At 39.4% G+C, this 15,786-nt stretch overlaps 1 protein-coding gene across 7 annotated transcripts in view; it reads right to left on the reverse strand.

The window, feature by feature from the left end:
• The window catches only part of SPTLC3 (serine palmitoyltransferase long chain base subunit 3), a 171,557-nt gene that overhangs the window by 74,925 nt on the left and 80,846 nt on the right, over positions 1-15,786 (reverse strand). For all 7 annotated transcript variants that reach the window (XM_058433216.1, XM_058433217.1, XM_058433213.1 and 4 more), the window contains 2 exons: positions 11,449-11,573; positions 9,094-9,187 (listed from right to left, as the gene is read on the reverse strand). In XM_058433216.1, the coding sequence (XP_058289199.1) occupies positions 9,094-9,187; positions 11,449-11,573 (219 nt within the window). The remainder of the gene's footprint in view (positions 1-9,093; positions 9,188-11,448; positions 11,574-15,786) is intronic.

Consider the following 15,786-nt stretch of genomic DNA (forward strand, 5'->3'; position numbering starts at 1 on the left):
ACAGAAAGGACATCCACACCAAAAACCCATCTGTACATCACTATCACCAAAGACCAAAAGTAGATAAAACCACAAAGATGGGGAAAAAACAGAGCAGAAAAATTGGTAACTCTAAAAAGCAGAGCGCCTCTCCTCCTCCAAAGGAACGCAGTTCCTCACCAGCAACGGAACAAAGCTGGACGGAGAATGACTTTGACGAGTTGAGAGAAGAAGGCTTCAGACGATCAAACTACTCTGAGCTACAGGAGGAAATTTAAGCCAAAGGCAAAGAAGTTAAAATCTTTGAAAAAGAATTAGGCAAATGTATAATTAGAATAACCAATATAGAGAAGTGCTTAAAGGAGCTGATGGAGCTGAAAGCCAAGGCTTGAGAACTACATGAAGAATTCAGAAGCCTCAGGAGCCGATGCGATCAACTGGAAGAAAGAGTATCAGCGATGGAAGATGAAATGAATGAAATGAAGCGAGAAGGGAAGTCTAGAGAAAAAAGAATAAAAAGAAATGAACAAAGCCTCCAAGAAATATGGGACTATGTGAAAAGACCAAATCTACATCTGATTGGTGTACCTGAAAGTGATGGGGAGAATGGAACCAGGTTGGAAAACACTCTGCAGGATATTACCCAGGAGAACTTCCCCAATCTAGCAAGGCAGGCCAACACTCAGATTCAGGAAATACAGAGAATGCCACAAAGATACTCCTCGCGAAGAGCAACTCCAGGACACATAATTGTCAGATTCACCAAAGTTGAAATGAAGGAAAAAATGTTAAGGGCAGCCAGAGAGAAAGGTCAGGTTACCCACAAAGGGAAGCCCATCAGACTAACAGCTGATCTCTCGGCAGAAACTCTACAAGCCAGAAGAGAGTGGGGGCTGATATTCAACATTCTTAAAGAAAAGAATTTTCAACCCAGAATTTCATATCCAGCCAAACTAAGCTTCATAAGTGAAGGAGAAATAAAATCCTTTACAGACAAGCAAATGCTGAGAGATTTTGTCACCACCAGGCCTGCCCTAAAAGAGCTCCTGAAGGAAGCACTAAACATGGAAAAGAACAACTGGTACCAGCCACTGCAAAATCATGCCAAATTGTAAAGACCATCGAGGCTAGGAAGCAACTGCATCAACTAACGAGCAAAATAACCAACTAACATCATAATGACGGGATCAAATTCTCACATAACAATATTAACTTTAAATGTAAATGGACTAAATGCTCCATTTAAAAGACACAGACTGGCAAATTGGATAAAGAGTCAAGACCCATCAGTGTGCTGTATTCAGGAAACCCATCTCACGTGCAGAGACACACGTAGGCTCAAAATAAAAGGATGGAGGAAGAGCTACCAAGCAAATGGAAAACAAAAAAAGGCAGGGGTTGCAATCCTAGTCTCTGATAAAACAGACTTTAAACCAACAAAGATCAGAAGAGACAAAGAAGGCCATTACATAATGGTAAAGGGATCAATTCAACAAGAAGAGCTAACCTAAATATATATGCACCCAATACAGGAGCACTCAGATTCATAAAGCAAGTCCTGAGTGACCTACAAAGAGACTTAGACTCCCACACAATAATAATGGGAGATTTTAACAGCCCACTGTCAACATTAGATAGATCAATGAGACAGAAAGTTAACAAGGATACCCAGGAAATGAACTCAGCTCTGCACCAAGCAGACCTAATAGACATCTACAGAACTCTGCACCCCAAATCAACAGAATGTACATTTTTTTCAGCACCACACCACACCTATTCCAAAATTGACCACATAGTTGGAAGTAAAGCTCTCCTCAGCAAATGGAAAAGAACAGAAATTATAACAAACTGTCTCTCAGACCACAGTGCAATCAAACTAGAACTCAGGATTAAGAAACTCACTCAAAACCGCTCAACTACATGGAAACTGAACAACCTGCTCCTGAATGACTACTGGGTACATAACGAAATGAAGGCAGAAATAAAGATGTTCTTTGAAACCAATGAGAACAAAGACACAACATACCAGAATCTCTGGGACACATTCAAAGCAGTGTGTAGGGGACATTTATAGCACTAAATGCCCACAAAAGAAAGCAGGAAAGATCCAAAATTGACACCCTAACATCACAATTAAAAGAATTACAAAAGCAATGGCAAACACATTCAAAAGCTAGCAGAAGGCAAGAAATAACTAAAATCAGAGCAGAACTGAAGGAAATAGAGACACAAAAAACTCTTCAAAAAATTAATGAATCCAGGAGCTGGTTTTTTGAAAAGATCAACAAAATTGATAGACCACTAGCAAGACTAATAAAGAAGAAAAGAGAGAAGAATCAAATAGATGCAATAAAAAATGAAAAAGGGGATATCACCACCAATCCCACAGAAATACAAATTACCATCAAAGAATACTACAAACACCTCTATGCAAATAAACTAGAAAATCTAGAAGAAATGGAGAAATTCCTCGACACATATACCCTCCCAAGACTAAACCAGGAAGAAGTTGAATCTCTGAATAGACCAATAACAGGCTCTGAAATTGTGGCAATAATCAATAGCTTACCAACCAAAAAGAGTCCAGGAGCAGATGGATTCACAGCCGAATTCTACCAGAGGTACAAGGAGGAACTGGTACCATTCCTTCTGAAACTATTCCAATCAATAGAAAAAGAGGGAATCCTCTCTAACTCATTTTATGAGGCTAGCATCATCCTGATACCAAAGCCAGGCAGAGACACAACCAAAAAAGAGAATTTTAGACCAATATCCTTGATGAACATTGATGCAAAAATCCTCAATAAAATACTGGCAAACCGAATCCAGCAGAACATCAAAAACCTTATCCATCATGATCAAGTGGGCTTCATCCCTGGGATGCAAGGCTGGTTCAACATACACAAATCAATAAATGTAATCCAGCATATAAACAGAGCCAAAGACAAAAACCACATGATTATCTTAATAGATGCAGAAAAGGCCTTTGACAAAATTCAACCACTCTTCATGCTAAAAACTCTCAATAAATTAGGTATTGATGGGATGTATCTCAAAATAATAAGAGCTATCTATGACAAACCCACAGCCAATATCATACTGAATGGGTAAAAACTGGAAGCATTCCCTTTGAAAACTGGCAGGAGACAGGGATGCCTTTTCTCACCACTCCTATTCAACATAGTGTTGGAAGTTCTGGCCAGGGCAATTAGGCAGGAGAAGGAAATAAAGGGAATTCAATTAGGAAAAGAGGAAGTCAAATTGTCCCTGTTTGCAGATGACATGATTGTATATCTAGAAAACCCCATTGTCTCAGCCCAAAATCTCCTTAAGCTGATAAGCAACTGCAGCAAAGTCTCAGGATACAAAATCAATGTACAAAAATCACAAACATTCTTATACACCAATAACAGACAGAGAGCCAAATCATGAGTGAACTCCCATTCACAATTGCTTCAAAGAGAATAAAATACCTAGGAATCCAACTTACAAGGGATGTGAAGGACCTCTTCAAGGAGAACTACAAACCACTGCTCAGTGAAATAAAAGAGGATGCAAACAAATGGAAGAACATTCCATGCTCATGGGTTGGAAGAATCAATATTGTGAAAATGGCCATACTGCCCAAGGTAATTTATAGATTCAATGCCATCCCCATCAAGCTACCAATGACTTTCTTCACAGAATTGGAAAAAACTACTTTAAAGTTCATATGGAACCAAAGAAGAGCCCGCATCGCCAAGTCAATCCTAACCCAAAAGAACAAAGCTGGAGGCATCACGCTACCTGACTTTAAACTATACTACAAGGCTACAGTAACCAAAACAGCATGGACTGGTACCAAAACAGAGATATAGACCAATGGAACAGAACAGAGCCCTCAGAAATAACGCCACATATTTACAACTATCTGATCTTTGACAAACCTGACAACAACAAGCAATGGGGAAAGGATTCCCTATTTAATAAATGGTGCTGGGAAAACTGGCTAGCCATATGTAGAAAGCTGAAACTGGATCCCTTCCTTACACCTTATACAAAAATTAATTCAAGATGGATTAAAGACTTACATGTTAGACCTAAAACCATAAAAACCCTAGAAGAAAACCTAGGCATTACCATTCAGGACATAGGCATGGGCAAGGACTTCATGTCTAAAACACCGAAAGCAATGGCAATAAAAGCCAAAATTGATGAATGAGATCTAATTAAACTAAAGAGCTTCTGCACAGCAAAAGAAACTACCATCAGAGTGAACAGGCAACCTACAAAATGGGAGAAAATTTTCAAAACCTACTCATCTGACAAAGGGCTAATATCCAGAATCTACAATGAACTCAAACAAATTTACAAGAAAAAAAAACCCCATCAAAAAGTGGGCAAAGGACATGAACAGACACTTCTCAAAAGAAGACATTTATGCAGCCAAAAAACACATGCAGAAATGCTCATCGTCACTGGCCATCAGAGAAATGCAAATCAAAACCACAATGAGATATAATCTCACACCAGTTAGAATGGCGATCATTAGAAAGTCAGGAAACAACAAGTGCTGGAGAGTTTGTAGAGAAATAGGAACACTTTTACACTGTTGGTGGGACTGTAAACTAGTTCACCCATTGTGGAAGTCAGTGTGGCGATTCCTCAGGGATCTAGAACTAGAAATACCATTTGACCCCTATAAATCATGCTGCTTTAAAGACACATGCACACGTATGTTTATTGCGGCACTATTCACAGTAGCAAAGACTTGGAACCAATCCAAATGTCCAACAACGATAGACTGGATTAAGAAAATGTGGCACATATACACCATGGAATACTATGCAGCCATGAAAAATGATGAGTTCATGTCGTTTGTAGGGACATGGATGAAACTGGAAATCATCATTCTCAGTAAACCATCACAAGGACAAAAACCCAAACCATGCATGTTCTCACTCATAGGTGGGAATTGAACAATGAGAACACATGGGCACAGGACGGGGAACATCACACTCCGGGGACTGTTGTGAGGTGGGGGGAGAGGGGAGGGATAGCATTAGGAGATACAACTAATGCTAAATGACGAGTTAATGGGTGCAGCACACCAACATGGCACATGGATACATATGTAACAAACCTGCACATTGTGCACATGTACCCTAAAACTTAACACACAATAATAATAATAAAAACAAAAAAAGAATTATTAAGTATGTTTTTTTTCATCCAGTGCTGTTCAAAGCTTTAACTTAAAGCTTGTGTCTCTGTTTCCATCTCTACTAGACATATGAGAAGGCAACTAAATATTTTGAGAAAAACCAGTTTAGCCAGGAACAGCGTGGTAAGAAGCAGAACTCCCAGGTGCCTTTTATTGCGTTTTGAAGTACATGCATTCTTAGCATGATCGTTCAGGTGACGCTAAAAGTCCTGCTGCTCTCTGCATGCTCCAGATTAGTTTTCTGCTTGAAATAGTCTTTTCTTCTTCCCTGATTAGAATTATCTTAATCCTTCAGCATCTACTGCAAATGCCATCTATTTTGTGCAATTCCCAAGGAGAAATACACTCTTCATTTTTCCATAATGTTTTCTATTGTCCCTTAGTGACACTGATGACAATGACGAAGGTAATAATAGTAATAACATAGCAACTACAAATAATTCAGTAGCTCCCATTGCCAGGCATTGTGCTAAGCACTTATATGCCTTTTCCAACCATAGTATTATTTGTGTATCACAATTATCCTCATTTTTGGAATAGGAAAATTGAGATCCAGAAGGTAAAGTAGTGTGTCCAGGACCACAGTCTCACAGTCTAATAAGCTATAGGATGAGGACACATGTGCATGGGTCAAAGCCTGTACTATGTTTTAAAATATTGGAGCAATGGTTTTAATTTTATATATGTTGTATGGTTATAATAATATTGTTAGCTTAAATTTACTTACAGGGAAACATACAAATATTAAGTGTAGAATTCGATGAATTTAAATAAGAATGTAACCATCACCCCATCAAAATATTGCCAGAAAGTTCTTTTATGCCTCTTGTCACCAATTCCTTCCCTTCAAACCAGAGACAAGCATTGTTATAATTGCTATCATCATAGATTAGTTTTGTCTATTTTTGAATTGACTACAAATGAACTCACACAGTATGTATACATGTTTGTGTCTGGTTTATTTTACTCAAAATAATTAAGATAATTTTTCTTGAGAGTCAGCCATGTTATGTGTAGCAGTAGCTTGTTGCTTTTTTTAATTGTGGAGTAGTGTTCTATTGTATAAATAAATAATAGTAGTTTTTTTTTACTATCCTGTTGGTAGACATTCGGGTTGTTTCCAGATTTTGGCTATTATGAATAAAGATGCTATGAACATTCTTGTACAAGCCTTTTAGTGGACACACACTTTCATTCCTCTTGGGTAAATATCTAGGTATAGAATTTCTGGGTCATAGTAAAGGAGTATGTTTAGCTTTATAAAACGTTGCCAAATAACTTTCCAAAGAAGTTGTGCCATTTTATACTCCACAGGCAATGGGTGAGCATTCTAGTGGTGGCTCCATATCCTTGCTAACATTTGGTGTTTTCACCTTTTTAATTTTAGCTATTTTAGTGGGTGTGAGAAAGCACCGTAGCCAAAGCCTATACTCTTAACCACTGCTTGATGTCATCATGGTCCTTTTCACTTTATACAGTAACTTGCATGCATATCTACCTTTCCTACTAGATTCCAGGCCCTCAGATAGCTAAGATATTACTTATCACTTTTATAGTCCTTCAAAGGCCTAACATAGTGCCTGAATCAGAATAGATACTCAATAAATGTTTAATAAATTTTGGCTTGGAACACATTCTCTGCCAACTTTCGATCAAGAGTGTAAAAGAGTAGAGAGAGGAAGAGTGAGGATAATTAATATGGCAGGTGTCTGGTGGTATATCCCAGGGCACACTGGCAAGGTCTGGGGACAGCGTAGATTAAAGGAGGTTCAAAAAATAAGATTCTAGGTCTTATATCTCTCAGTATACCTTATAATCATCTGGGGAACTCTGAAAAAAATGCAGATGTCTTGGCCCCAACCCAGTGCTCATCTTGGAGGATTTCTACCCTAAAAGCCTTAAGCTGGAGAATAGGGAATGCTTGGTCAATGATTAATCAAGCTTACGTTTAGTCTCCCAGTTGGTCATTTAAACATGTATGTATGCTTACCTATCTATCTATCTATATGACAGATATTTGGACTGAGTTGATCTGAGGTGGGCACAGTCATTGATCTTTTATGGATGTTCCCTAGATGCCACTGTTGTGCAGCTAGCATTATGAGCACTGATGCAGTAGAATGGCGTGAAGAAACAAGGGGTTTACATTGATGATGATCATGTTGATCTGTTCCGAAGAGATAACAACCCGACTACGTCTCTCTCTGGAAGTGAGATTATCACGTTTAACCACATACATAGATGGAACTACAGTTGAATGACTGCCTAGCTATCCCCTTTATCCTTTGCCAAGTAGACAGAGCCTTTGATCAGCAATCATCTGTCATGCTGGAGAATCAAAGGGCACAACACACTTGTGCTAATACCAGAGGAATTCCTTGTAGTCTCTTAATAAACTTACTTGGAGCCCTGAAAGACGTATACTCCAAACATGAATTCCCAACACTGCCAAAATGATTTGTGTCTAGATGTGACAATCCATGATATTTCAGGCAGAACTGAAAGAATTTAACTTGGCTTATCCAAGTCTAAAGCCGAAATTGAGTGTTTGATGCAAAATGGACAAATGAGGTCAGTGTATTTTGAATGACATTAAGCTAGATGTTATAGCCACCCTATAAGTCTGAGGGGGCCACAGTTTGGCTCTTCTGGAAGGTCTGGTCCTGAACTTCACTCTAAGTGTTCATCTTCACATAGCTACTGAAAGCGGCTCAGTAAGGCATAGCCAGACCTCACCCCACTCAGTGAGAGCCATAGATTTTTCATTTGAACAACTCTACGAGTTAGACAAGGGGGTTCACTTGAGAATACTCCCATGCATTTTCTTTCCTCCCCCATGGGACAATTGTTCTTTGGTTTAAGATTGCTGCGAGGTGGGCAGAACAGAATTGAAACAATTCTTCCTCAGTTCTCCGTCAGCCTTCTTCTTGTCACTTCAAACTTTGTTACCTCCTTGAAGGATGGAGGGGAGAGCTAGGAAAGAGGAACAGGGAAAAATGAAGGGGAAGGGAAGGCAGGAGAGAAAGGTGGTAAGGAAGAAAGAGAAAACAAATTTTTGTGTGTACACGTGTGTGCATGTGTGTGAGTGCATGTGTATGCATGCACGTACACATGCACAGAAAGAAGGGAATTTTCCAACGACAATAACAAATTAGAATCAAAACCTTTCAACTAGGAGGATCCTTACCTATCACAGAGTTCGACACCTCATTTTACAGATGAGGAAAATGAATGCAAGAAAGATGAAAGCATTTATACAAAGTGACACAGCAAGTCAGGAACAGAGCTGGACGAGAGAACTCAGGTGTCCACCACCATCCACCTCCTTCAAAGTGTTTCCTGATAATTTCCATGCTGCCTCATCAAGACCCTAAAAGAAGAAATAGCCTTCTGCCTGCTCCTCAACACCCAACCACACAAACCAGAGCCTGAAAGAACATTTCAATGAAGTTGAATAGATGGTTTTGTTGGGTGGGGATCTAAGCATCTGTGGGTGGGCAAAGTGAAAGGAGGCATTCTTCTAAGGAACAGGCTCATTTTTTACCTGACCTTAACACAAAACTTAAGTCTTCAAACTTTCCCAAGGCAGAGCTGTAGAAAAGGAAGAGTAATAACACTTCTGATAATTAAATGGCAGTCCTAAGAAATCAATCATGTATTTAGAGGTCACATTGCAAAACCACTAACAGTGACATTAATGTGTTTGGGTACACTTAACAATCGATGTTTAATGCATCTCAACCATTTGTTCCAGGTCACCAGAGGTTAACAAGCCAGGAGTGAATATAAACAAAATTGTGTTTCATGAGGCTATGTTGTCAGCTTGAAGAACAGAATAAAGCCTCATCAATAATCTGTACTTTCTTCTAGGAGCAAGCCAGTACATGTTGAGTAAATACATTGATACTCACTGTTGTGTTTGAAGATTCTTATGGTTGCACCTGAGAGTCGGGCCCCAAGCACAAGCGATGCGTGGTTTAATTCATCACTTAAAATGAGGCATCCCTGTGCAGAAAGCAAGCAAACAAAACACAAGCCAATAAATAAAACCAAGGAAAAACAACTTGTGGGGACAGGAAGACACTCTACAACCTATAACACAATTTCTAAAACTCACTTTAATTTTAAAAGGCCAAGAGTTTAACCTGGTGTCTATATGGACAAAATCATGTATAGCAGTTAGCTGATGGAGATGGGAATTGTTTGAAGAGATTACATGTTCACTGCAACATTTGCATGTAGTTTTCAGCAGAGAAGTTCATCCAAGATCTTTGTTAAGCACCAGGCAGAGCCTAAAGTGTTGATCTCTGACAGGAAGACTGGTAGATTTTTGGGTGGGTTATGAATTTGTAGGGGCACTTCCATGAGAGATTATTTGGAACAGTTTTAGTTAATCCCCCTGAAAGGCAAGGGTCTTTTGTGCAGGACAATTCAAGCTCTTACTTCTGATTCTTATTTTCCACTGTATTAACATCCCATGTATGCAAAAACTTCACTGTTTTACAGTCAAGAACTTTGAATTTGGAAAAGTATGGATGGCAATTCAGTCTGAGGTATGTGGATAAAGTCAGCCTAACTTACTGCTTGTGAATTACTCTTTGTAAAATTATTATTCTTTTTAAACGAAACATTTCTAAATTGTAAAACTGCTTAAGCATACCAAAAATACAGGCAAATTATGGTGGACTTTTGTCTTTTGTGGTCTTCCAGAATCTTTGAATTCTCCATTATATCTCTGTAGTTTCACACACAGCATGTTTTGAGTTTTTTTGAGGCAAAAGCCACAAAAATTCCCATATATTTGTACTCTAGATATATGCATATTTGTAATTTTTCTGGTGGAACATTTAGGAGTTATTTATAAGCCTCCTACCTCACCTTTCCTAAGAACAGGACATTCTCCTATAAAAATCACAATTCAATGATCACATCCAAGAAGTTCAATGCTTTTACAATACTATCATTTGCTATACAGTTCAAATTTAAATTTCCCCAACTTTTCTAACGATGTCTTAAAGCTCTTTATAGACATTATCATTCGTTTGATGCAAAATCCAGTCTAAGACCATACATTGCATGTAGTTGTGATGAGACACATTTTCAAAGGCATAAATTTGATTAATGTACTTGCTTACTTGCAATGAACCAGCCAACTTCCCATTTTTTTCTGAGGAACAATTTCAAACACCGGCATGATTGTCATTATATGGTTCATTGCCATTTGGCACCTGCCTTCATCTCTGGTCTTTTCTTTGACCATCATTCTATATTCTAGTTCCTCCAAACCTATGTATTTTACACATGCTGTTCCCTCTTCATGTCCTAAATAATTCAACTTATTTATCTGTTAAAATTCTGTTCTCCTGTCACCATTTTTGCACAGACATTGCAGACTTTCTCAGGAAGGGTTTTGGGCAGCTCTTCGTCCTTCCTCGTATATGGGCATGCCTTTTCTGTGGTATTTGTCCTATTGTATTCAGTACATTGTTTCCCCCATTAGACTCTAAACTACATAAATTTAAAATACATAGATCTTGTTCATCTTTCTATGTCTTGTATCTTCCCTTATATGAGGACATAGTAGATTCTCAATAATTGGTTTATTGAATGAAAAAATAAATGAGTAATGTAGGACAAATATTTTGTCCAAATAAATGCTTAATAAATATTAGCTCTGAGAAGTTGCAGATGGGAACTCAGGAGCCCAAAATTACGATTGCTTTGTTAAACTGTCATTGAAGATGAATTCTGACCCATGTCTTGGGCTGCAATTATATAATCAGCAATATCATAATAAGATTTGCTGGACTAAGCTGGCATGCTTATTCAAAAATACCAATATCCAATCAGTTTCTCCTAAGAAAAGAACCTTCTCAGCCATACTTCTTTTTTTTTTTTTTTTGAGACGGAGTCTCACTCTGTCACCAGGCTAGAGTGCAGTGGCCTGATCTCGGCTCATTGCAATCTCCACTTCCTGGGTTCAAGCAATTCTCCTGCCTCAGCCTCCTGAGTAGCTGGGACTACAGGTGCATGCCACCACGCCCAGCTAACTTTTTTATTTTTAGTAGAGATGGGGTTTCACCATGTTGGCCAGGATGGTCTAGATCTCTTGACCTCATGATCCGCCCACCTCGGCCTCCCAAAGTGCTAGGATTACAGGCGTGAACCACTGTGCCCCTCTCAGCCATACTCCTAACAAGGACGTACTCAGAGTTACAGTTCTTAGGAGTAATACAGTAGAAGACAATTATGTTAACAATTCTCACCTTTCCAACTAATGCCGGGATATTCATTGAGTTAGTTGCGAATCCCATCCCAAAGACCATAGCTGCTTCCACATTCAGGAACTTAGCCACAAGGTCCTCCAACTCCTTGTGCTTATCTAAGGTGCCTGCACATAAAATTACATGAGGAGTGAGCCTTCTCTTTTCAACAAGGCCGATTGAAAACTCAAATTCCGGTACATACACATCACCAAAAGACCTATACAAGAGTGCTTGTAGCAGGAAGATTTGCCATTGTCCTAATCTAGAAACAGCCCAAATATTCAACTATTGTAGAATGGAAAAATACAATATGGGGTATTTATATAGTGGAATTCCATACAGCAATGGGAAGGAATGAACTGCTGCTCCACACAACATTGTGGATAAATCTCAGATCTGTTGTTGAGTGAAAGAAGTCAGACATCTAAAAAAGTACAGGCTGTATGATTTCGTTTACATAAAATATGCAACCAGACAAAACAAATCTACAGTGTTAGAAGTCAGGATAGTAGTTACTTTTGTTAGGAGCATGAAGACGGATTTTAGATTCTCTGAATCTTCTATTTCTGCGTTTGTTACATAGGTGTGTTTGCTTTGTGGAGATCCATTGAGCTGTATACTTACGACTGGTGCACTTTTCACCATGCCATAAATGAAATATAATTTACCAAAAACCCCACAATTCTTCTCTCTTTTTACTCTACATCTCACAAGTAATTAATTAAATTATAACCCCATCAGAGTTTCCCCACACCTAAATGCAAAACAGATCCCATGATTTCCATAGATACCAATGAAACTAGTTATAATGTATTGAACCTTTGGAATGTACTAGATACTGTGTTAAGCTCACTATTTAGGTTCTCTCATTTAATCTTAGAAGCCCAATAATGCAGGTATTTTTACTTCACAGATAAGAAAACTGAGGCTTAAGAGGTCACCGATAAAAAGCAACAGAGATAATCTAGTTTAACTCCAAAGTTTAGTTTTTACCTCTTTACAATCTCTTACATGCTTGCCCTTTGATCCCTTCTTCAACATAATCCCCTCATGCTTTGCTACAGCAAATGTTGATGCTCCCCGTATTTTCTGTTGGCTATCACTTGAACTCCTGGGTCTGCACAGTCCAATATGGTAGCCACCAGCTACATGTGGTTAGTGCAACTGAGAAACTGAATTTCAAATTTTATTTTAAGTAATTTAAAATGTAAAGCTAAAGCATAGTAAACTGCATTTCACCAATTGCAAATTTATTTTTTGATAGCATTACATTTCATATTAATTATTGGAAATTTAATGTCTTTATGAAGATGTGCTGTAAGTGTAAAATAGGTACCATTTTCTGAAGCCATAGTACGATGACAAAAAGAATGTAAAATAGCATATTGATTTTTTTTTTTTTTTTTTTTTTGAGGTAGAGTCTCGCTCTGTCATCCAGGCTGGAGTACAGTGGTGTGATCTTGACTCACTGCAACCTCGGCCTCCTGGGTTCAATCAATTCTCCTGCCTCAGCCTCCCGAGTAGCTGGGACTACAGGTGCATGCCCCCATGCCCGGCTAATTTTTTGCATTTTAGTAGAGATGAGGTTTCACCATGTTGCGCAGGCTGGTCTCGAACTCCTGAGCTCAGTCAATCCACCTGCCTTGGCCTCCCAAAGTGCTGGGATTACAGGCGTGAGCCACTGCACCTGGCCCGATATTTTTTTATAGTGATTACACATTTAAATGGCAATAGTCTGCATATACTGTGTTAAAGAAAATATATAATTAAATTGATTTTACCTGTTTTATTACTTATTAAATATGGCTATTAGAAAATTTAAAATTACACATGCGTCTTGCCTCATGTTTTTATTGAGCAGTGCTTTCTAAATGATAGAACAGACCAGATAAATGTACAAGTGGAGAGATGCTGTAATTTGCACACATAGAACGTAGGAGCTGTTGCTCAGATTTAAGTTAGAGAAGTATTGTTAGCATGTTTAGGGCCGCTATAAACATACTTTCTTCTGCCTAAGGATCAACATAGTTTACTATACAGAGTATGATATAAGAAGTTATTTAAATTGGTAAATTAATTTTCTTACTGTGCTACAATGGTAAGAAGGTATTGAGTGGTCAGTTCTAAGATTTATATGGCATTTCATGTTGAAGAGGCACTTGGTGATCTTTGCCCTTCATGAGAGGTCACACTGAGGGGCCTTGCTTTTCAAGCTAGAATTTGTTTATCCCCAAAGTTATTAGAAGGCATAGTAAAACAAGTGTTCTAGGCCAGGCGTGGTGGCCCATGCCTGTAATCCCAGCACTTTAGGAGACTGAGGTGGGCGGATTACCTAAGGTCGGGAGTTCAAGACCAGCCTGGCCAACATGGTGAAACTCCATCTCTACTAAAAATACAAAAAAAAAAAAAAAAAAAAATAGCCGGGTGCAGTGGCGCGTGCCTATAATCCCAGCTACCTGGGAGGCTGAGGCAGGAGAATTGCTTGAACTCAGGAGGCGGAGGTTGCGGTGAGCCGAGATCGTGCCACTGCACTCCACCCTGGGCGACAGAGCGAGACTTCGTCTCAAAACAAAAACAAAGGCCAGGCACGGTGGCTCAAGCCTGTAATCCCAGCACTTTGGGAGGCCAAGGCAGGTGGATCACGAGGTCAGGAGATCGAGACCATCCTGGCTAACACAGTGAAACTAAAAATACGAAAAATTAGCCGGGCTTGGTGGCGGGCACCTGTAGTCCCAGCTACTCGGGAGGCTGAGGCAGGAGGATGACGTGAACCTGGGAGGCGGAGCTTGCAGTGAGCTGAGATTGTGCCACTGCACTCCAGCCTGGGTGACAGAGCAAGAGTCTATATCAAAAAACAAAAAAACAAAAACAAACAACAACAACAACAACAACAAAAAACAAGTGTTCTAGTAGTCAATCTGACTCAAGATTTGGTGCAATGTTAAAAGTTTACATTGTAATTTCAAACTTTGTATTATCAAAGATATATTATGGAACAGAAAGAGAAACTAATATTTGAGAATAAAACATGGGCATATCATTTGCCAGATATGCGTTTACCTAAAAGACGCTTCTTGCCAATTGGAATGGTTCCAAGAACAGATAGTGAAAAGGCCAACAGCCTGGGCATGAGAAGACTAGGTTCTGGCTTTAGCTCTTCCATTACCAGCTGTGTGAAATCTGGCTACCTTTCCTGAAAGTTTGCAGAGGGATTGAGAAAAATGCCATTTTAGGCTTTCCTGATATTGTATGTACTATTTCCTCCACATAAAACCATTTTTTGCCCTTCGTCTTTTCTCTCATGCCTTTCTCAGCTTCCCCAGGGAAAACTGGTCATTTTTCTCTTCCGAGATTGAATAACATTTATCATATGATGATTATAGCACTTATTAAGTTGAACTGAGAATGTTCCCAGGGCAATCTTCTCTAGTACAGAAAAAGTCCTTGGGGTGCAGATACTGTGTGTGAGATCCCATGACTTCCATAGATACTGACAATAGTATCATAGATGGCCATAGTATCAGACAGTCTATGATGGTGTCATAGATGTTTGTCTTGGCAACCACAGTTTCTAGCACAGTGCTGACATATAGTAGGTACTTGTAGAGTTATATGGGGTCTTTTGATGAATAATGAAGACAGGGCTGAGCTTAGAGTAGGAGATGGCATAGGGAAAAAAATCAGAAGGCCATTCAATGCCAAGGCAACAAGGTGACTAGCTGGTGAATACCAGCTTGAAGACACTGATTCCTAGAGAAGCCTTCTAGTAAAGACACAGGGTGCCCACGCTTTGCCAACTTGATATATTTCCCCTTTCCTGCCCAGAGGGTCAGGTGACAACTGGCCCAGTCGCCCAGAAGTGCATGAGCAGAAGTTCATGATGCATCTCCATGTGTCTTTCTCTACCCTTAATCTTTCCAAAACCTGCTATCTCGGGAGCGTATCTACAACAGTTGCATCACTAAAAGTTGTTAGGATGATATGGGATGTGTTGTCACGCAATAAAACAGCCAGCCAACTCATGAGAAGTGGGTACGTCTAAGACCATTCTGAGAAATTGCTCCCTACAAGATCCTTTCCATTAGACCTGGCTTAAAGACAGGGAGGAGGCTAGGCACAGTGGCTCATGCCTGTATTCCCAGCACTTTGGGAGGCCGAGGCAGGAGGATTACTTGAAGTCAGAAGTCTGAGACCAGCCTGGCCAATACAGTGAGAACCCTATCTCTAAAAAATAAATAAAAAGTAGAGTAGCTGGGCATGGTGGTATGCACCTATAGTCCTAGCTATTTGGGAGGCTGAGGTGAGAGGATTGAGCTTAGGAGGTTAAGGCTGAAGTGA

Source organism: Hylobates moloch, unplaced genomic scaffold (genome assembly GCF_009828535.3).
Source record: "Hylobates moloch isolate HMO894 unplaced genomic scaffold, HMol_V3 SCAFFOLD_21, whole genome shotgun sequence".
In the NCBI taxonomy this organism is placed as follows: Eukaryota; Metazoa; Chordata; class Mammalia; order Primates; family Hylobatidae; genus Hylobates; species Hylobates moloch.